General features: G+C 41.0%; 1 protein-coding gene across 2 annotated transcripts in view; it reads left to right on the top strand.

Moving 5' to 3' along the window:
• arhgap21a (Rho GTPase activating protein 21a) overlaps positions 1 to 21,425 on the top strand; it is a 79,272-nt gene extending 57,847 nt beyond the window's left edge. Inside the window, exons 4-24 of one of the 2 annotated variants that reach the window (XM_079447655.1) lie at positions 164 to 256; positions 987 to 1,065; positions 1,758 to 1,812; positions 4,171 to 6,025; positions 8,111 to 8,257; positions 8,339 to 8,441; positions 8,525 to 8,567; positions 9,858 to 9,983; positions 10,758 to 11,045; positions 11,483 to 11,547; positions 11,637 to 11,785; positions 12,483 to 12,625; positions 12,704 to 12,862; positions 12,949 to 13,027; positions 13,179 to 13,252; positions 13,356 to 13,445; positions 14,211 to 14,336; positions 14,442 to 14,483; positions 14,564 to 14,669; positions 16,564 to 16,595; positions 19,031 to 21,425. In XM_079447655.1, coding sequence (XP_079303781.1) covers positions 164 to 256; positions 987 to 1,065; positions 1,758 to 1,812; positions 4,171 to 6,025; positions 8,111 to 8,257; positions 8,339 to 8,441; positions 8,525 to 8,567; positions 9,858 to 9,983; positions 10,758 to 11,045; positions 11,483 to 11,547; positions 11,637 to 11,785; positions 12,483 to 12,625; positions 12,704 to 12,862; positions 12,949 to 13,027; positions 13,179 to 13,252; positions 13,356 to 13,445; positions 14,211 to 14,336; positions 14,442 to 14,483; positions 14,564 to 14,669; positions 16,564 to 16,595; positions 19,031 to 20,590 — 5,414 coding nt within the window. In that variant the 3' untranslated portion in view covers positions 20,591 to 21,425. Of the gene's footprint in view, positions 1 to 163; positions 257 to 986; positions 1,066 to 1,757; positions 1,813 to 3,876; positions 3,985 to 4,170; positions 6,026 to 8,110; positions 8,258 to 8,338; positions 8,442 to 8,524; positions 8,568 to 9,857; positions 9,984 to 10,757; positions 11,046 to 11,482; positions 11,548 to 11,636; positions 11,786 to 12,482; positions 12,626 to 12,703; positions 12,863 to 12,948; positions 13,028 to 13,178; positions 13,253 to 13,355; positions 13,446 to 14,210; positions 14,337 to 14,441; positions 14,484 to 14,563; positions 14,670 to 16,563; positions 16,596 to 19,030 lie in introns of those variants that run through there. The other variant, XM_079447656.1, reaches the window with a different exon arrangement.
• The last annotated feature ends 1,134 nt before the right edge of the window (positions 21,426 to 22,559 follow it).

Genomic DNA, 22,559 nt, shown 5'->3' with positions numbered 1-22,559 from the left:
ATTATAAGAGTAAATGTTGAATTTCATTTAGAAAGTGACCTACTCCTTTAACATCTAAGGCACCTGCTTTGATAGCGTTCAAGTTTCATGGTAACTTCTAAGTTTCCATGCTGTAGCACATAACATCTAATACACATGTTGATCTTTTGTGTGTGATCATCAGGGAGACCGCGGAACAGACTGGAACCAATGGACACCATCTTTGTGAAGCAGGTGAAAGAGGGAGGCCCCGCCCACGGAGCTGGCCTCTGCACAGGTACTGTACTGTACTCACATGACATGCTGTGTCTCAGATAAAACATCATTAAACAAAGCAGAACAGAAATGAAGAGTCTCAAGACATGTCTCGTATACACAGTATTGAAAAATAATTGAAAGCCCCTTTCACACATGCGTGAAAGGTTTGTCCATTTTTCTGCCTTGCAACTCTGACGTAAATAAAAAAGACATCCATCTGACATATGTTTATCCACCGACAAGTGAAAACTGGCCCAACGGAACACAAATCCACGGTCTGTGTGTCTTATTGTGGAAAGCTTCAATAATAAACAGTTGGAGCTGAACTAGCAAGACCTCCATCCAAAATGTATCGGCAGGACTCATAACGCAGATAAAGCGTTACGCAAGTCTGATCGGTCTGGACTGAAACACAACATTGAGAATTTATTACAAGTGCCTTCGTCTCTGTGGACAGACATTTGGGAGGGTCTGGAACACACGTTCCCACAATTACCCACCGCTGTCCCTCTTTGACTGTCTTCCTGTAGATCTCCTCTGCAGCACAAATCGCTCGGCGTATTTGAACAAACATAATTACTTGTACGTTTATTCTCAGCACAGATTTGATCTGATCTTACCAGAGCATCATGCGGATGAGCAGTCGAAGAGATGTTACACTGTGTTACAAATCTGGGTATAGATTTCAAAAGTCTTTTCATGTAACTAAATAACAGCATCTGGTTGTCTTTCTGTTTGTCTTTCCTCAGGGGACCGTATTGTTAAAGTCAACGGAGAGAGCATTATCGGAAAGACATATTCCCAAGTAATCGCCTTGATCCAAAACAGGTAGGGCAGAAGTTTCACTGTTCATTTCTGTGTATTTCAGGAGCGGTGTAGACTCATGTTTAAAGATAAGGACTGCAAATCGGTAATACTGTAGTTTCTGAGCTGAGACTCGATTTACATTTTAATGTTACGAGATATATGACAATGAAGAATTTCTCATAATTTGTATGCCATCGCAGAAATATATCAATTGATATGGTACTCCAAAAAATAATATATTCATATAATATCCAAAATGGAGCCACTGGTGTAATGAATGTATTTAGTAACAAGTAATACGTAAATCATTTATCGAGTGAAACTGAAATATAAACAAACCGATCAGAGCACGATTATATTCACATACAGTATTTATATCGATTAGATATGATGGCACGTTGGAATCTCATTGGTTCTTGCATGTTGCGTTTTGTCCTGTCTGGGATGACGTATTTGGGCGAAATGTTCCTTCAAAATAGAAACCTGCTACTCTGCATCATTTATATTTTCCTTATTTCCTCATTTGTTCCTGATAAGTGTTCCACAGAAATGTCTCGGTCCTTGAGGAAGTTTAGCAGATATTCTCCCTATTACACAATTTTCTTTGGTATAATAGTGCTTCCTTGAACTATACACATTTTTAAAGATGATAGTGTCAGGACTTGACACGTTATAAAATGTAAGGTATGACTTTTTAAAACTTTTCTTAACAGTGAAACATCTCTGGAGCTCTGTGTGATGCCAAAAGATGAAGACATTTTACAGCTGGTAGGTTGTATTTCTCATTTTATTTGACTTAAAAATCAGTCAATATAAAAGAAAATGAGTAGAAATGATGATAGGTTTGTCTTCAAATGCTAATTAGTACATTACATTCAAGTCTTTTTCACTGAAAATCCTCTCAGATCAAATATACTCAAACGTGTCTTGTGATGTTGGTTTGGTCTTGTTGTATTAGCATGACGACAATAACAAAAAAGCCAGTACATTCTTCAGCATGTTGTCTTTCACAGCAGAGGGAAAATCTTATTGGAAAATTAACTTTTTTCGTTTTAAACAAGTGTCATGCGAACTATCAACCTCAAAGTGATATTTCACCCAAAAATAACAATTCTGTCATCATGTATACAACTTTTCATGTTGTTCCAAATCTCAATACATTTCTTTGTTCTGATGAAACACAGAGAAAGATATTTGGAAGAATGCTTGTAACCAAACAGTTATTTGACCCCACTGACTACCATAAAGTAGTAGGACTAATTACTTTATATTTCTTTGGTCTGTTAAACAAAAAAGAAGATATTTTGAAGAATGTAGGAAAGCAAAAAGTTCTGGGATAGTTTTGACTTCCATTTTTATTTTTCCTATGGTAGTCAATGGGCTCCAAGAGCTGATTGGATACAAGCCTTCGTCCAAAAATCCTTCTCTGTGTTCAACCAAACAAAGAAATGTACACAGAACTAGAGAGTGAGTAATTCATGACAGAATTTTCATTTTTGGGTGAACTGTCCCTTTAAACGGTCCAGTTTACAATACTGTAGGTGTTTATATCTAACCCTGTTATCTGAGGAATATGATGTCAGTTGTGAATGCTAAGCACTTGTTTTGTCTTAAAGATCCTCTGAATAGATAAACTGCAGTGCACAATGAAATGACTCAAGTCAAAGGAACTGTGGGAAAGAGAGCATAGCGGAGTTTTCTTTTCTGTATGATCGTGATGCTCTTTCTGTCGGAGTTCAGTCATCCAGTAGAGCAGAGGAGCATGATGGCGCCTGTACTGTATGAGCATGTTATATTCACTTATAATGAGGTTTTCCTCAGAAACGGGTGCTGTTATACCACCCCCATACCTGAACACAAAAATCTGAATCTCAGGCTGTTACATGCCCAGCCACACAAGCTCTTACTGTTTTTCCACAGCTTGATACCTCAATCACTTTCTGACATTGATAAACTTATCCTTTAAAACTTATGAATGAAACTTGTGTTTGTTATTTTGGTTAACAAAGGAATTGCGCTAAATTGAAATAATCTTGAATTAACAGTAGTCTTTAAATGAGAATTGTTGTGTACACAATGCAAGCATAGGAGATACAGCGGTTGATAGTCTCAAGCATGTCCTCTTCCACCTAATTCATCTCTGGTGTTGAAATGGCACCTCTCCAGCAGCCTCGCTCCCTCAGTGTATATTTATAGAACACTTTATCCTGCACTAGAATGACAGCAACACTGGAAAAGTGGCTGAAATCTCCCGGTGTAAGCTCCTTTCATATTTTTCTTATTTCTTTCCTTTTGTCAATCATACTTTCCGGCTGCAGTTCTCCCGGGACATCACAGCTCTGGTAAGAAGGAGCTAAACCTGTCACATGCTCTGTCTCGCTCTGTGTTGTCTGTGTTTCTTTGCTTGTGCATGGAAGTGCATGTCTGTCTCTCGTTTAGCCTTTTTTGATGCTAAACTACAAAAGTAGCCTCAACCATTCTTTAAAACAGTGCATATGTATTGAACACATCAACCACAACAAACAATAATTTGTCCTTGCTGTGGGGTTGCACCTTTAACTTGTAACCATGTGAGTCATATTTATTTCTAGAGGAGGGGCAGGGCTGATAAAGAGAGCGAGGAAGGGAGGGACAGACAGGTCTGTTGACGAAGAGTAATGTAACTTGACTCTTCAGGTGTAGAGTCAAAAGTCCAGCTATCACTTCAACGCTCTCATTTTTACTTCAGGTCCGTCCCTAACACAGTTGGGATGTAAATAATTGAATGTATGAACCAGTGTCAGGAGTGAGCGGACTTTAGTATTAAGGGTTCTAGTCAGTTGTTGACTTTGTGAGATGATAACAGAGCTGCCACTAGCATCTGTTGGATGCTCCGTGAAAGGCTGTCGTCCTCTTGTTCTGTCTTCTTGTTTAAACACTGCTGACTGTCCTCAGCTGAAGGTAGGTAAGCCATCTGATCCCTTCTTGAGGTTACAGGTTTTTGAGTCTGACTACTTGACCTTACCCTCCCTTTGACTGTTCTTGTGATTTTTTCACAAATTGGAAAGGACTTGACTTAGTGGTTAACCTAAGCTTATTTATTTGTTGCTTATTTATCACTGCTAATAAAACGACTCTTTCTTTCAGGCCTATTCTAAAGATGCGTACCTTAAAGGAAATGAAGCATATAGTGGAAATGCTCAGAACATTCCTGAGCCTCCCCCGATATGTTACCCACGGATAGAGCCCAACACCTCAACGCAGCTGTCAGATCCTTTGCGCAATGCAGAGGTTTCATGTGGAACAGGACACGGAGCAAATCGATGCTCCAAGGCCGACTTAGGATACCATGCGGATATGTCCGCCCCACCCCAAACCTCTCAGGACCAGAAGAACCAAACTGTTGTGCGTGTATTTAATGAGAGTATGAGGACAACAGCAGTGTCTGCCGAATCCTCGGATCGGACTTCACACGTGACCTGGGCTTCTCCCAGCCACAGAACCGAAGAGAACCGGTACGTCGCTTCAAAAGACTCAAAAGTCACCTCATCTCAATCTGGAACAGCACAATCTCAACACGTACTTACGACAACTGCAGAGCTCAGTGGGTTGTCCATCACTGCACAGACGTATGTGGACAATACCCCTGCTACCTGCCACAGACAGACTACAACAGCAGATGCCGTCCAGTCAGCCACCTCTCCCACCCCATACACACCGTCCCCTCCACCAGCCACCCCCTCGCCCTGTTCCCCTCACCAAAATATTGACTGGAGGAACTACACGACCTACAAGGAGTACATTGACAACAAGCGACTCTACATGTACGGTTGCCGAACCATTCAGGAGCGTCTAGACAGTCTGCGAGCCACGTCTCCGGACTGCAACAAGCAGAAAAGTGCATCTACAACAGCCACCCCCTCGCGAGGGTTCTGTGGAGCACAGCTGAGACAAAGGAGCGCCTCTCATGATCGTTGCTATCAGGGATCCAGCTTGTCCCCTCTGCGCAGCACCTCTCAGGAGAGGATTGGGGGTGCAGAGCGGAGTGCTCTGGCACGTAACTGGCCTCGCAGTGCTTCCCAGGATTCCCTGCCTTCCGCACCCACAGGAGTGCCTAAACCAAGGGCGTATTCTTGTGACTATTTGGGCAAACAGAATGACAGTGTGTTGTCCGTTTTGGACAGGCAGATGTGTTGCAGAACAGAGACAGAGGAGCGGTTACTCATGCGTACAGGGGATGATGCAAGAGCCAGCCGACAGTCTGCATCTTTACGAACGGTTCCCCAACACCACAGAGGGGTGTTCGGTCCGGATAGGCGAGGGGGAAGCTACCCAGGGTTGCCAGTCACCTCCCTTTTCAACAGAGGTACAGAGTCTTTCCTCACAGGTAACACAGCTTCTGTAAACAAACAGTCAATGCAACTGGACCCTTCTGCTGCTGCCGCTTCCTACATAGCCTCTGCCCTGGCCTCAATACAAGGACACATCCGCGACAGCTCCAACTCTGTCACAGACCAAAGAACAACTCCCACTGCCAATCACCTACCCCACAATGCAAAACAGTCAGTGCACAGAGTTCGGGCCGACAGCCTTCGGGAGCCATTCAGAGAGGTAGCCCGTGGAGGCCGCTCTTCCTCCTGCTCGGCCGTCTCCAAACCACATAGAACAAATCAGGGTGGAGTCAAGCCCAGTAATTGTACAGGTCCTCAGCAGCCCAAGCTCAAAATTACACAACCCCATGAGAAGGAGGGTATCGAGGGTCCAGACGCAACTGTAGTAGTGGTTCGTAGGGAGCAGTCTGGATCTCAACCCATCCAACCCTATTCTTACATTCTGCCAGTTAATGAAACGGAGGGAGCAGCGAAACCGCCTGCCGACTCCAACGCATGCTTGTTGCCAAATAATGCCCGGCGTGAAATGCACATGAGGAAACTAAGTGACCAGTGCAAAGCCTCCTTTTGCAGCAACATTGACGGCTCGTTGGACTCCATCCCCTTCATAGGTAAGCACCCTTTTTTAACTTTATAAGAGTACTGTGGATGTTGTTACTATAGCAACTGCTCTGTATAGGTTGTAGGCTAATAGGTTGTGCAAAAATGTTTTCTGTGTAGTTTTTTGTTATCCTGGTTTAAAACTCTAGCTCAGACATTCTTGTAGCTTAATTGGCAGCGCAATACATCGCTTTGGATAAGTGTGTCTGTTAGATGCTATTAGATGATATTTATAAATGTAAATGTATATGACTTGTCCAATGAGTTTGATGCCATACCTTAGATGTTGACATTTGCAAAGGGCATTTGTGAATGTTTTCGTGATCATGTGCTGTTATGTTTGTTTTCCTCATTGTTGTCCAAGTCAAAAAGATCCTATACAGCTTTTGGTTCTCAGAACAGTTTCTACTGGATTGTTGTATATTTCATTAGTAGCTGATAGAAACGAAATACACTTTGTTTTGCTGTTCTACATTGCTCATAGTGAGCCATATGTGAACTTTAACCATTACTGTTCTTTCAAAACAAGGCAGTCATTGTCTGCTTCTTTGCGTTGTTACAGAAGGGTAGGACATGATCAAATTGCTTTTCATTAATCAGATAAATCATAAAAGCTACACTGTGTCTCCGTCCATAACAGTACTAGCTTTGCATATAGCTTTAGATACAGTGTTTTACAACAGTGGTGTTTACATGCGATAAGGATGAAAGATTCAGCCCAATGTAAATGTCTTTCATGTTTGATATGTTTCATGTTCCTGTAGCTCAAGGGTTATGCTTTGGATTTACAGGGAACACATATATGATGCATGTAGGGATGTAACTTTGGATAAAACCATCTGCTAAATGCATGAAAATGTAAATGAGTTATCAGCTCCTTAAGATATTGTGTACTCTAGGCATAACATACTGTTCACAACAACCACCTTAAACAAAGTCTATATATTCTAAATTGAGTACCTCAGAGATATTTGTATGCAAAACCAGAAGCGAGTTTGCATTTTAGGACTTCCGGTTCCAGTGCCCCAACGTCTATTGGTTTCTTTTTTTTCTTTAAACGTAACACACGTTGTGCTCATTTGTAAAGATTATCTTGATAGACAAATCGTGTAAACATCATGAACATTGGTTAATCAAAGATCTCTGTATTTTTTGCGATCTTCCAAAAGTCTATGTGCCTTTCAAAGGCATTGACTTTCGGTTTTGGGGACCAGCCCAGCACTAACTTCTGGGTTGGCCTCCAAAAATACTCTGAGGTACTCTATAGCGATGCTTCTCCGCATACTTTACCAGCTTGCACATTTATTTATAGAAAGTGTCATGAACACCGCGATGAACATGAGCCGACAGCATCACTGGGAGCATCTCCAAAGTGTAATGTACACCAGTACAGTGATAGGTCATGACATCATAGTCCACAGGGGCACAGATAATGTGACATACTGATACTTTCCACCCGAAGCAGCAGGAAGGAGGAAAACACTTCCACTGCTCCTTCCCTGACATATTCACACTCTTTCCAGTTCATCCACAGCTCCAAAACCCAAAACAAACAAGATATGTCATAATAAAGCAATTGGACATCTCAGTGGAAACTGCTGATTTTGATACCAATTTCAAACGCCAACATTTGTGTGGTTTGTGTAGTAAAATGTGTTTGGGTTTGATTTGTTAGATTGTTTTATGTTCGATTTGATATTGACATCGGTTCTTTGTTTAGAGAGCAGTGTACAAACATGAGATCACTAGATGGCAAAATATAAGCAATATAATAAACCCAAAGCTGTGGAAAAATGAACCGTCATTTTTTTATTAAAACATTTCTTGATGCCTGTATTCAAAGTTACTTACATTCAAGCCTTATGTTTTATCAGTATAATCTATCTGCTGAACCATATATCAGCACGTCTGCTCCAGTGATGCAATATTGTCGCTTACTTCTTATCTTTCTGTGTGTGTAAGGCTTATCAGAGTAATGACTGCTCACTCCTGTATGAGTAATCTTGTTTCCTTCAGACAGTCTGATTCTGTGCTTTCATGTCCCTGTTGGACTTCAGTGCTTCTCGCTCTGAAATACGTTTCTCTGTTGTTATTAGATGAGCCATCGAGTTCCAGTAATGACCACGACACCACACACATTCCTGCATCCGCCGTGATTTCCAGCACGCCTGTCATAACCACTATCCCACCCAGTCCGACCTCCCTGTGTCCCATAATACGCCGCCAACTTTCCCACGACCAGGGTGAGAAACCGCTTTACCCACACGGTTACATTATAACTTTGTTTGGCTTTGTGTTTTTATTTCTGAATTGATCCTTCGTAGATTCTTTACGACTCGCGGTTCTGGAATCAGACTCGGGGGCTAAAACCGAGCGCTCCAGATCCTTTGATGAGGGCCTGGATAACTACAGAGAAGAGGAGAGAGGGTGAGTTACTGCATTGGTCCTGTATTAAGAACCCTCATTGCGTCTGTCACTAAATGACCTCTTTGTTTATTGTGTCTGTACAGGAGGTCCGGTAAACACACCCATGAATTCAAAGGCCTTAGAAAGGTGAGACTTCTCTAGAGATAGTAATAAATGGCTGTAACACTTTCATTAAGTTCATAATGATTAGTTCACACCTTAGAGGTACAAGTCCGACCAGCCGCTCCTTCAGCTCCTGTTAAAACTTGGACTGTCAAACAATTGTGACCCAGTCTGTGAAAACCCAGATTTATTCGTTTTTTACATACTGTAAAATCATCCTACATAATGTAGAAAACATAACAAAATCTAACCTTGATATATTTAATACTGACTGGGCAAGGCCGTGGCAAAAATTTAAATCACCAGATTAAATTTTTATTGTATTTTATTTCTAACTAAGAAAATATATTCTTTGCCTCCATGCTGTTACACTTGAGGAAATAAATGAAAATACTCTCATTTATTTACTCTCATGTGGATGAAAACCTGTATGTGACTCTTTCTTCTGTGGAACACAAAAGAAGATATTTTGAGAAATGTCTCAGTGGTTAAGGATGTACCGATATGTAAATATTGGCCGATAACCAGATATCCTTAAGCATTGGAAGCCGATAACCGATATGTTGGCTGATATTCAGTATCTAAATACTAATATAAAATTCCTCAAGACTGAAACAAAATGAAAAAAGTGGACCCTGAAAATCGTGTACCAAACCTACTTTACAACGATTCTTTAACCTTCAAACTTTTCTGGTATATTTTTGATTTAATAAACAAACCATAGATGTTCTTCCCGAGCCACCCAGAAAAATGTTCTCAGTAGCCACAAGTCTAATGGGTCTCAAGACAGAAAGCATTCAGACAGCAGTCTGATTCAAACGACATGCTTTTACCTAGATCAATGTTTTGCTAATAGCAGTAAGTGAATGATCACAACAGAAAGACAGTGCTGTACTGTACGGCCAATTTTTTCACTTATAACCTTAAAAATGATAATTTATCGGCCGACACAGATCAGGACGATAATTTATCGCGCATTGTTTATTATTGTATAGTATTGTTTGGTTATTAATGTACTTCAAAATGTCTTCTTTGGTGTGCTGCAGAAGAACGAAAGTCATACAGGTTTAAAATGACACAAGGGTGAAGCAATGATGACAGAATTTGTATTTTTGGGTGAACTGTCCCTTAAAGATTTTTTCACGACTGAAAGTTAAAGGCTTAGTGAACTGCTTCCAGATAAACTTTTAGCTGACTTATCATTCGATTCCTTCCATTCTGACACAATGAGTCTTCAGTCATTAGACTGATAACATATCTTCTATAGTTTTCTTCAGCAGAATGTTTGATGAATTAAATGTGAATCATGTTCAGGTTGTTGATAAGTCATCTGAGGACTCGGGCTCTAGCTCCAGAAGAGACTCCACTTCAGATGTCTTCACTGATGCCACAAAGGAGGGTCTGCTTCATTTCCGCCAGCTCAACTCAGATAAGGGCAAGGTACAACCAAAATTCACAGCTTCAAATCTGTGGTGCTTTAACATCCACCAACACTGAAACACCATTTATTCCAAACATTTAGACTGAGAAATAGTTCAATCTAGATGAGTCATTTCATGTTTCACAAAGTATTGCCAAAGCTTTCAACTATGAAGAACTAAAACTACATAGAACTAAAACACTATAGTGTATTTTATTGCTTCAATATACATTTTTCCAAGAATGATAATAATAATGAACATGTTTATTAATTTATTAGTCGTTATTTGTAAATATATAGACAAACATTTTAAAAACAACAATATTTTTTAAAACTCTGAACGTATAAAAATACTAGCAGCCATAATAATAATAACTATTATTGTTAATTATACTACTACTTACCATTATGAATAACCATTGGAACTATTATGATTATTATTGATATTTGAGACACCGGCAGAGTTTCACATATTTATTATTGTTATTTAAAAAACTACTTACAAATAATGACTAATAATGACAATAAACAAGTTTACACCTGCGACCTATCTTACATTACTCATTCACTTGATGTGAAGTATTTCACAGCAAATTATTAATATTAGTCACCCTTAATTTTTGTCTCTGTGTTTTGCAAATACCTTATTAATAAAAGTATTGAAAAGTGCCTGTCAAATTTGACAACGCATAATTTCATCATTAAAAGGTGAAAAAGTGGACATAAGAAAACGAAAAAAATTGTTTGAACTATGAAATCTAAGCTTCTTAATGACTTCATCTGTTCTTCTGCAGCGTGTTGCCAGTGGCATGCGACCATGGAAGCATATCTACGCTGTGCTGCGCGGTCACTGTCTCTATCTGTATAAAGACAAGGAGGGCCAAAACTCTCTGACAGAAGACGAGCCTCTTGCGATCAGCATCAAAGCCTGTCTGATTGACATCTCGTACAGTGATACAAAGCGCAAGAACGTCCTGCGGCTGACCACGTCCAACTCCGAATACCTGTTCCAGGCAGAGGACCGCGAGGAGATGCTGTCCTGGATACGAGTCATTCAGGAAAACAGCAACTTGGATGATGAGGTGGACCATCTGCGATCATCAATCTCAAGCTTGTACAATACCAATGTTATGCATTTAAGCGAGATATACGTTTAGCGTATGCAACTCTGCAAACATTTTATTGACAGAATCTGAACTTCAAAAAAACATTTTATACTCCTAATAAATGGCATATATGGAGTAAGTGTATCCTGATCTTTGATACAGAGGATGTTTTGAACATCTATATGACATGGAGAAATGAGCCTATTTTAAGGCCATTTCACAATATGTGAGCATATCCTTAGGGCCTGATGTTCAGGAAAAGCACATGACGTTTACACTATCACATGTCTCCAGTTTTCAGATAGCATTGGGATATCCTTAAGCCCTCTGGTGTGTTTGGGGATTCCACTTTTACGTCTGCTCATCTGACACCGGCTTTTGTCTCCCGTCTGTTTCCTTCTTTCCTTTCACAGAATGCAACTGTTACCAGCACAGACCTGATCAACCGGAAAATAAAAGAGTACAATACTCTCATGAGGTGAGCAGGAAACTCAAGGCTTCCCATCGGTGCGAGTTCACTGGTCTTCTCTCTTCGGTAGAAAGATCTGAAAGCTTTTTTTGTTGCAGTCCAACAAGCAGTAAGGCAGAAGCGTCTCCGAAGGCCTCCCGCCAGTCTCTGAGCTTCAGACAGACGCTGTTGGGGGGTAAGGGGGAGAGTAAAGCCACCAGCCCTCACTCACCAAACAAGGACTATGACAGAAAAGCAGTGCATAAAGGTAACACCATGTGAATTATCTGTTACAAAAGGTATCGTTTATGTATCCTCGTGATGTTCAAAAAGCTCTGTACGACTCTTTCTTCTGTGGATATTTTGAGGAATGTCTCTGAGGTTGAGTCAATGGGGGCCAATGTTGTTTGCTTCTCAACATTCTTCAAAATATCTACTTTTGTGTTCTGCAGAAGAGTCATACAGGTTTGAAATGACATAAAAATGATACATTTAAATATTTTGGTGAACTATCCCTTTAAGGCCGATACTGGTCCTCTGATCATAGCATTTTAACTGAATCGCTTTGAAATATGGTGTCCCAGCTGGCAGAAGATGTATTTATTTATTTTTTGTGGGATGCGGGCATTAAAGGGACAGTTTATAGGGACATATTCTGTAATCTATAACTCGCCCAAACTTGTATAAACACTGCTATAGAAATCTGCTAAACACAAAGAAAGATATTTGGAAAAATGTAAAATCAATACTATGGGAGTCAATGGGGAATGAGATCTGTTGGGTTACTGACATTCTTCCAAATATCTTCCTTTGTGTTTAGCAGAACAAATACATTAATTTAGGTTTGAAACAACCTCAGGGCGAGTTATAGACAGGATTTTTATTTTTGGGTGAACTGTCCCTTTAATAGCTCCCTTGGTTTTGAAACAGTCTCTTTGACACATCTTTGTGCACGCTGTGAACAGATGAAACAAGTCCACCCAAGGATAAGGTCACCTGGAGGAAGGGCATCCCTGGACTGATGAGAAAACCATTTGAAAAGAAAGTGTCTCACGGGGTCACGTTTGGAGTGAGACTAGACGACTGTCCTCCAGCTCACACTAACAGAGTAAACACAAGCTTGCATGATTCGCAGAATTCGCGGAGGGTTTGTTTCGCATGTATTTGACTGAAATGTGTGTTTCAGTTTGTTCCTCTGATAGTGGAAGTGTGCTGTAAGCTGGTAGAGGAACGCGGACTGGAATACACGGGCATTTATAGAGTGCCGGGCAATAACGCCGCCATCTCCATCATGCAGGAGGAGCTCAACAACAAGGGCATGGGAGACATTGATGTTCAGGACGATGTGGGTGAACTTTTCTGGTTCTGGTGTTTATAACATATTGGACCGGACCTATGTTTAATATCTTTTGGGTGTGTGTCTTTGGACAGAAATGGAGGGACTTAAATGTGATCAGCAGTTTACTCAAATCCTTCTTCAGGAAACTTCCTGAACCTCTCTTCACTGACGGTAAAAGTCCTTTTGGAAATCCCGCGCCCCAGGCTCTCTATGACTCACATTTCATCTGTGCATTTCGCACTTGAAGTTTGCCCTCTAGTGGATGTGAGAGGAGCAGACGCTTTATTTCATAAGCTGACTATAATTTTCTGGCTCTCTTTAGAACGGTATGCAGATTTTATTGAAGGCAACAGAATAGAGGATCCTGTAGAGAGACTCAAAGTGCTGAAGAGACTGGTAAGAAGCCGTATACAGCCACCTCACATGAAACATTTGTTCGAAGCCTTTATAGCTTTACTTGATGTTATGGAAATCCTGAATAGTCCTCATGGTTTTTCAGCTTCACGAGCTGCCTGATCATCATTATGAAACACTGAAGTTTCTCTCTGCACATCTTAAAACCATAGCTGAAAATTCAGAAAAGAACAAGGTAAGACATTTGGAGATGGTCTTATGGAATCCCAGTAAAAGGCTTTGGTGGTTTTCTGATGATATTTTGTACGATTCATTGTAATGTAGTTGAAACAATACTTACAAAAAGCTCAAATATTTTCTTATTTAGTATTTTTGTCTTGTTTTCCTGTACAAATGAACTAAACATTTTTAAGTCAAGATACATACAGTGAGCAAAATTACATAAGATATTTTTGACCCTGGACCACAAAACCGGTCACAAGTAGCACAGGTTTATTCGTAGCAATAGAGTACCCAACAATACATTCAAAATGATCGTTTTTTCTCTTATGCTCAAAAATCATTAGGATAAAAGATCATTTTCCATGAAGATATTTTGTAAATTTCCTACCGTAAATACATAATTTGGGCTGGGTATCGATTCTGATGTTTCGATTCACAAGCGAGTTGTTGATTATAGATTTAATAGAAATCCTATAGATATTTCTAAAAAAGATTAGTAAATATCACATTACAATGGTGAATAAAAAAATGAAATGAAGCGCCACAAACCTGTATGTTAAACGCTTGGGTATATTGAAACAGAACAGGTTATTTTACATTTAAGATACAGTATAACAAACAAAATTAGCTGTAAATAGGGGCTGCTATCATATGAAACGCTGCCTTTTATGCGAAGGTGATGTTAAATTCGACATTCAACAGTGCCGTGGTATTAGTGTTTGTAATGTATAGAAAGAGAAAATCTCTACTCATACTGACAGCTCATCTCATTCTTCAGATGGAGCCACGGAATCTGGCCATTGTGTTCGGCCCAACACTGGTGAGGACATCAGAGGATAACATGACTCACATGGTTACACACATGCCGGACCAGTACAAGATTGTGGAAACCCTCATTCAGCATGTGAGTCTTCATTCTCATCATTTAAAAAAAAGAATGCATCTCTCCTAAATGAATCTCAATTTTGAGCCTCAATAAAATGAATTGAAGTGTGGTCTTCTCTCACAGTATGACTGGTTCTTCACTGAGGAGGGCGACATGGAGCCAACGGTGTGTATTAACCCACAACAACTTTATGTCTTTCTTTCCTAAATTAAAATTGTGACTTGTGTTCCCCTTGCACTATTCAGACGACGGTTCAGGAGGAGAGTGCTGTGGAGTCTCAACCCGTCCCAAACATCGATCACCTGCTGACGAACATTGGCCGGACCGGTACCTCTCAAGGGGAAGTATCAGGTAATGTGTGCCCTGGGTCGGACCCTCTCTGAGATGGGTTCCACATCTGTAATGATAAAAATGTGTTGGTTTTCTGGAAACAGAAGCATTTTCTTTCTACACTTGTATAATAGCTGTGCTATGACAATTACAATGGCTGTGAAGCAGAGGTTTGTAAGGAGGTTTGTTTTTGTGTGACATTCGATCGTGATTTTTTTTATTCTTTATCCCTTTTGTTGATTTCAGACGGCTTTTCGCATTTATTTTTTGATTATTTCTTTTTTACTATTATCAATGTTTAGATGAATCTCACAAAACCTGTCAAGCAGGGTTATTTTAGTTTTATTTTCAGTTTTATTCATATTTTTTAATTATTAAATTTAAATTTTAGTTACATTTCTAGCAATTTTTTTATTTTATTATTTCTGTTGCTATATAAGATTAGTTTATTTAGATTTAGATTTGTGTGTATGTTTGTGTTTTGGTGCTTAAATTGTAATAGAAATAGTTATTTTGTTTTCGCATATTTTTTTTCTTTTTTTGGGGTGAAAGAGGTCCTGGATATTTTTGTTGAGATTCATGTTTGCTCTATTATGTTCTCTCTCGCTGTCTGCGCTAACACGGCATGTGTTGTTTCTCCAAGAGGGAAAGGCAACAACGCATAAAGCCAAACCTCCGAACTCGCTTGCCAATCTCTGATCCCTCTGTCCCTAGTGCCCCTCTGTCGCGTGTCCTAAAGGCTTTCCCAGCATTCTCACATACTGATCTTGACACAGGCCAAGAGGGCGGAGTCTATCACACCCTGATGTCCCTGATGGACTCAATAGTGTCCGTGATGGGCAGCTGGAACTGTAGGAAGAGGGAGGACTGTTGCCCGCAGTGTAGCTGCCTAGTCTGCAGACACACTGGCATTTTATGATGATGATGTCGCCCACTGAGAAACAGTGTAAAGGGAAAGCGTGGGGTTCTGTGGGGGCGTGTGTGGTGTTTGTCAGTGTACCTGGCGTAGAGCAGTGCTGCTGTCTCAAAGGCGCTCCGCCATCTCTCGCCCCTCTCTATCTCTCTCTCTCTCTCTCTCTCTGAACGCTGGACAAACGGAGAGACAGCATGGTAATGCTCCTCGGCTAGGAATATCACTCGGTCATACCATTCGTCACCACAAAGGGGTGTGCAGGGGGCTGGACACTGAAGGAATAACCCTCCAAAATCCGTAGCAGTCAATGAAATGGAAGCTGTGAATCAGTTGTGTAGTTTTTTCCCCGCTGAATTCTGTATTCCCATAGAGCATCTGCTGTGCGTACAGTAGCTAGCCCCTCTTTGACCCCCTGTCACCTCTGACCCTGCCTTGAATGTCTCGTCTTTATTGTTGTGATGACTACACGCACCATATTAGCTTCAGCGTGGTCATTTCGTGATGTAATCCATAATTTTCATCGCAGCAGATTCTTGACTTTTTTGTTTTAGTTGTCTCTGTAAGTAAACAGGTTTGATTTAATTTGATGTTGACTTTAAAGTCGATCAAAGTCATTGATATTTGACTGCATGACACTCATCATCTCATGTCCACTCGACTTGTGTCATCTCCATACATCCAGCAGATTATCCTTAATATTTCACCAACTGCCAAACATTGACTGAGGGCATTTAAATAATAATGTCAGCTGCTCTCTTTTGCAACCACGAGAACGTTTCTTATAGTCTGTGTTTGCTGGGCGGTCCAAAGCACGCATGATCGCTCCTCACTGAAATTCATCTGCATGCATGCCTGCTGTTGTTGTGTCTTTTATCTTTGCCTATCCCTCTCTCTCCTTGTTTGCCACTCTCTCGTCGTCATGCACAACGTGGGTTTCATGATATAATATTGTGTAGACACGATCAAGCTACTAACTGTGTATTACTTGTGTTTACTCCACAGATTCACCAACCAGTGACTCTGCCAGATCTAAGGTGAGTTTGACCAGGACAGTGGCCGCTTCTCTGATAGGTCAGGTGTAGCGGGTGAGTGTTGTCTTTGCATCGGTCTGACACGCTCCACCCCTTCCAATGCAGCACATGAGAGCCATGCTATCGCGAAAAAAAAAAAAGACAGATGGATCAGAGACCATCATGCCATGCTTACTGCATTCACTGCCATAAATGGAGTCGGTGCTAAAATGTGCAGTATGTGTCTAGGGTTGGGAATCGAGAGACGGCTCTTATTATTTCGAAAATACTGGAACCGTAAGACTTTCTTGACATGGTTCAGTCGGTGGGTCTTAAAAGAACCAATGAGATTTGAAGTTATCGAGATTTGAAGCTAATTCGTACCAAAAGTTAACTTTTAATAGTCTTCGAGTCATTTTGATTACTTTAATGATGTATTAATGTGCTTTTTAAAACATTCACAAGTGTTTAAAATGGCTGATATTTTTTTATCAAATTTGTGTTCCACAAAAGGAAAAATATGAACTATTCCTTTAAAGCCGGGGCCTCACCAGATGATAATCGGGCCGATCTGACAATGCTAGGTAAAGATCTTAAACGGCTCTAGAGATTGTCTTAACAGATTTTCCTGTGTTGTGATGTGTGTTAAGCGTGAATCGGAAGAACATCGGAGACCCCCTATCGCGAATCATGTTGAACATGTTGAATATATACGATCAGAAATCCGGATGCGTGGGGGAAACCCCGAGGACAAACGCACAAGAACTCTGTTGATTGTCATGTGGAACAAACGATACCCAATCAGAAAGCCAGCTGACAGAAGCACAACCACCGTAGTCATGACTTCAACCAAACGCTTTTCTTTATTCTGTCAATTTTCAATCAAAAGCATTATAAACACTATCCTCGCAATTACGAAGCAATCCAATCAAATAAATGAGGCTATGTGCAAGTGACGGTAGTGGTTGGAGTCCAAGTGTGCTGATGCTTTAAGGTAGAACTGAAAATATAGGTCCAGTGGAGCTAGTGAAGTTTATGTCTGAAGCTATTATTTTCAAAACAGTATTAATATGCTTTTTGAATTCCTGTGAAGACAACAATATTTGAGTTGCAATAAAATTATGTCTAGTGCTGTGCCACCTTAAATGCTTCAGACGACGCTGCTTGAGCAATTTCTCAACGATAAATAATATTTGAAAAATCACATAATAGGTTATATGTACACATATATAATACAGTGATATAATAAAAACGTATTCTCGAGACTTTGCGAGATTTCCTGTGTTCACAGTCAGTACTTTGAAAATCTGTTGTTGTGCGGTTGTTTTTGGTCCTCATGTTTGTGGTCCGTCACAGATTGAAACTCTTATAAGATTAACATAATATTTTGTCGAGGCCCCGGCATAAATCATTCCCCACCAGCATTTTTAAAGTCCCCCTGTGGTACATCATTTTATCTCTTAAAACTAATCTTTGACTATCAAAATCATTTTTTTTAAGTTTTTTTCATTTGAAAATAAATTGTCTTGCCTTAGAATTCCTTGAATGTAGCTCCTTACTTAATTAAGTATGCACAGATAGATGAATATGCAAATTAGCTACGCCTCCACTCCATCGCAGTGAAAGTGAAACTGAGAGCTCACACAGCAATGCAGCGATCGATTCAGACCGATCATATGCGCCTTGCATATTTATGCCTCAAACTGCTGATCCTCATGCGTAAAATGAGTTGATGTGATTGGTCACAGGTTTATGACATCACAAACCGGGGCAGTTTAAAACCAAATCTTTCAAGCTGTCTTTGGTAAACAATTTTATGGAGTAAATACTCACCAACGGTTTAAAATGATACATTCACCACCGGGGGTCTTTAAGAGTACACAGAATATAAACTTTTTTGTCCCTGTGTGTTGTACTGTTTAAAAGGTGTAAAACAGTGCCAGCTCCTACAAAAATGCGAAAAACAAGGAATGCTGTAAAATCTCATCTTTGGCAGGGAAGCGTTGTCTCTTAATTGAGGAGATAACTCGTCATTGGCTTGGATAGAGTTAAGTAAAGTCATAACCAGAATGTTAAATTGGTTAAGATTCCCATCCCTATTCGTATCATTTGGCTCCAGCTTTGTTTTGCAAACTATGCAGCTTTTCTTCATGCACCGGTGCTGTTGGTGTTGCAAGTGCTGCTTGTGCCATGTGACTGTTGGGTATGAGGGGCTTTCTATGGAGCTCTGTAAATGTTTCTAATGTTTCTCTCTATGTTCAAGTCCTTCAACCTCTGATTTGAGCTGCTTTCAGAGAAGCAGGTGGAGTATCTGGTTTAGCAACCCACGAGGGCAGCGGTTATGGTTTTTTATTTCTGCTAGGTCTCAGTGCTGTGTAGACTGTGTGTTCGGTGCTTTCAACAGTTTCTCAATCTGTCACTTTCTCTGTCTCCTCCTCTCTCTCGCTCTGTCTTCTCAGCAGGGTTCCTGGGGCTCAGGGAAGTATCACTGCAGCCGGGAGTTCCTTCAGCCACAAGTTTCCTCCATCTTTGCTGCAGCCAACCACAAACGAAAAAAGCACAAGGCCAAGCTGCAGCCCAGCAGCTCTGAAGACGACCTCGATACCATCTTCACAATGAAAGAAAGCCTGAGTGAAAAGCAGAAACACCAAAACCTTGAGAAACTTCCAGGAGGGTCCGGCAGCAGCGCGGACAGAAAGTCCCCTGGACAAAAGAAGAACGGCATCGGTGCAGTGTCCACCCCGAAGAACAAAGACCACAGGAACTCGTTCTTCATGAAGACCTCGCCCAAGCTCTCATGTTCACCTGGATTCATCCGCCAGACCTCTTGCCCTCCCAAATCGTCGTTCTCGGATCTGTTCGATGAGACCACCTCAGACTTGGGCACCATGAGTTCTGGAGCTTCGGTTTCCAGAACCAGACCTCGAAAATGGGGCACAGTGACGTCAGTGGCTTCTGAACTGTTACAGGTTCGTGGCGGGGCATGCGTGACTGCAGAGGTGTGCTCTATTACCTCAGACTACTCTACCACTTCATCCAACACATTTCTGACGGGGATGGAGTCCGTCACGTTAAGCCCGGAAGTTCAGTCTGTGACAGAGAGCCGGGGAGGGGATGAAGCAGATGATGAGCGCAGTGAGCTTGTTAGTGAAGGACGGCCAATGGAGACGGACAGCGAGAGTGATTTCCCCCTGTTCTGTCCTGGCACCTCTGCCTTTGGCATACCAACCACGGTGGGTGATAGCAACGCCACAGTCAAGCTGGACGGTCACGGGTTATCTTGCCAAAAGCTGCTAGAGAGCGACAGGTCATCGAGGAGGCGGTCTCTCCGACAGAAGATGGACAGCGATTCGTCAGTTGAAACGGGGAATCAAGGGGTCAAGAATGAATCAAACCGATTCTCTCGAGTTCTGAGGGTCATGAAGAGAGGCCGTTCCACCGGTAGCCTCAGTGCATCAGGCCACAGCGAATCTGACCGCGTTGAGCCAGCTTGGCATCTTAAAATCACAGAGAGACTCTTGTTGCGTCTGCGCGGCTCCGCTGATGACATGTTCGGTGTGAAGACCCGCTCAACAGAAACACGCAACAAGAAAAAGGGTATCAGACGCCGACATACTTTGGGCGGTCAGCGGGATTTTGCGGAGCTTGATGTAATTCATGACTGGAGGGAACAGGGCGGGGTTGATCAAGGTGCAGAACTGCCTGCTGTGGAGCGCTTAAATCCCGATTGCAACTCTCAGGACTTCTCTATCCGGAACTGGATTGCGCGCGAGCAGTGTCGAGTGGAATCGGAGGGTCAGTTTGCTTCAGACAAGGTGGAAATGGTGAGGAATCAAGAAGGAAGTACGGAACCGCTGACTACTTCTGCCTCTCCATGTGTCCAGTCAAGCTCCGAGCAAGTGAACGGAGGTGCGTCAAAAGGCAAATCCAAAAACATCCTGAATCCAGGAGCTGATGCTCATCCACAGAAACTTTCAGGAGCCCAGGTGGTGCGCTCACGGTTTTACCAATATATTTGAAAGTGAAGGATCATCTGAATGTGCGTGTGTCATAATGTATGTGTATGATAGGAAAGGTTACTTCACCTTTATTTACCCCATCCCCCTTTTTTACAAAGCATCTATAAATATGAATATATATATTATAAATATAAATTGTATATATCTATATGTATAGGCTTATAAGCGAAGTTACTGGAATAATTTTAACAATGGTTTGTTTTTGGAGTCCTAGAACTGTTTTCTTATTAATGTGGTGTACAGATGAAGTGGTTCGGTGTTATGAAGTACCTCCCGGCCCTGCTGCTGCGACAGCACAAATTTTCTGACTTGGACATTTACTAATATCAAAAGAAAAAGCGTCTCCAAGGATACGGCTGTCAAAAACTCGTCCAATGTTACTCGTATGAAGAATGTAATATGCTTGCTGTTATATTGACTAACACAATAATGGCTTGTTGCAGTTTTCATGAGTGAAAAAGTGTAAATAGCTTGTGTACTTGAATGAAAAACAATTTTTAATCTAAAGGTGAGCCCTGATGGGGGCTGTTTTCTGAGCTGTGCACTGTGAAAATCTTTTACGGTGCATCGTAACAGCCAGACGCATACCTGGATGTTTTTATATTTCTACAGGATTGTGAATGCTTAACTGAATGCACCAGAGCCAGAATTTCTGTAGCGGTACCAGGCTAACTGGTACTGTCACGGTAAATCCTTTTGAATGCAAACTAACAGCAAATATGCCGTCAAATTACAGTTCCTCACAAGAAAAAGTGCCTCTCAAGTGGTTCTGGTGACAGAAAAGGTGCCATCCGTTAAATGTGTCGTTTGTTCGTATGGAATATGACAGATTTTTTTTAAGATAGAAAAAGAAACACAAAAAAAACGTTTTAATACAAAATAGTGCTAAAGCAGACCCAGATCTTCAACTGCTTCCTCAGTCTAGTCTTAAGTCGTTTTTTGCTCTTTACCCTGGTCTTTTATTTGAAGTCATCACTTAAATTTGTGTAATATTTTTACCTTTTGTCAAAACAAAACTTTGTCAGAGCCGACCAGTGAAGTAGCCAGCATGAAAGCAGTTCCTCAGGAGAGTGTGCATGACAGATTTCATCAGCCGCTGTATGCTCATATGTGTGACTCTCAACTGAAAGAGAAAAAAACACTGGAATTAAATGATCCTCTTTGTCTTTTGTCGTTCTTTTTTCTTTATCATTGACTAATAAGTAAAGAAGTGGTTCAATTTTGTAGAAATGCACCATATCTTTGTCGTTTTTCATGATTCTTGTTATTCTTTGAGTGAAAATGTCCAATAACAAAAACTCAAGTGATGAATATTTACACGGTAATGTGATGTTTACACATCAGTTCCATGTAGAATAAAACGGCTCATGCGAGTGTGCTTTATTTTAGACTGATGCTCGTGTTGTTCATGCTCTAAACAGAAGAGGGCATTGTACAACCATTAGTCAAAACAGTGGGGTGAAGCATTTACATTGCCAGACTAAATCAAGAGTCACGTTGATTCTGTTGCATTTGTCGTTGGCATTGTTTCTACAACCTTATACAATGTCACATTTTCTCCGTTCGGAGTTGCGTTCATTTTGGTCGAAATCTTGGACTGAACATGGGGAGGGTATAGTGGCCAGTCCATGACTGCTTATGCTCTCTTAACAACATGTTCACAATCTGAGCCCTGCTCCATACATATGGACCTATCAGGCCACATGCCCTTGTTAATGCTCTCAATCCATCTCACAGTCCAGTCTTTCTTTATACTCCCTGAAATTCTTTGGTTCAGATTAGTGGATTTTCTTGTGACCAAACAGCTGTTTAGTCCCAATCTTGATGCATTTTGATATCATCATAGTCTCTTAAGTATTTGCTTAAACTGATATGACAATCCAATAAACTGTTTATTTTTGTTGAAATGAATTAAATAAATGGTCAATTGGTTATAGCGTCAGACTTGTAACCAAACAGTTGTTTGTTC

This window comes from Barbatula barbatula (assembly GCF_947034865.1).
Source record: "Barbatula barbatula genome assembly, chromosome: 23".
Lineage (NCBI taxonomy): Eukaryota > Metazoa > Chordata > Actinopteri > Cypriniformes > Nemacheilidae > Barbatula > Barbatula barbatula.
Note: the sequence above shows the minus strand (reverse complement) of the source record. Positions and strands in the feature narration are given on the sequence as shown.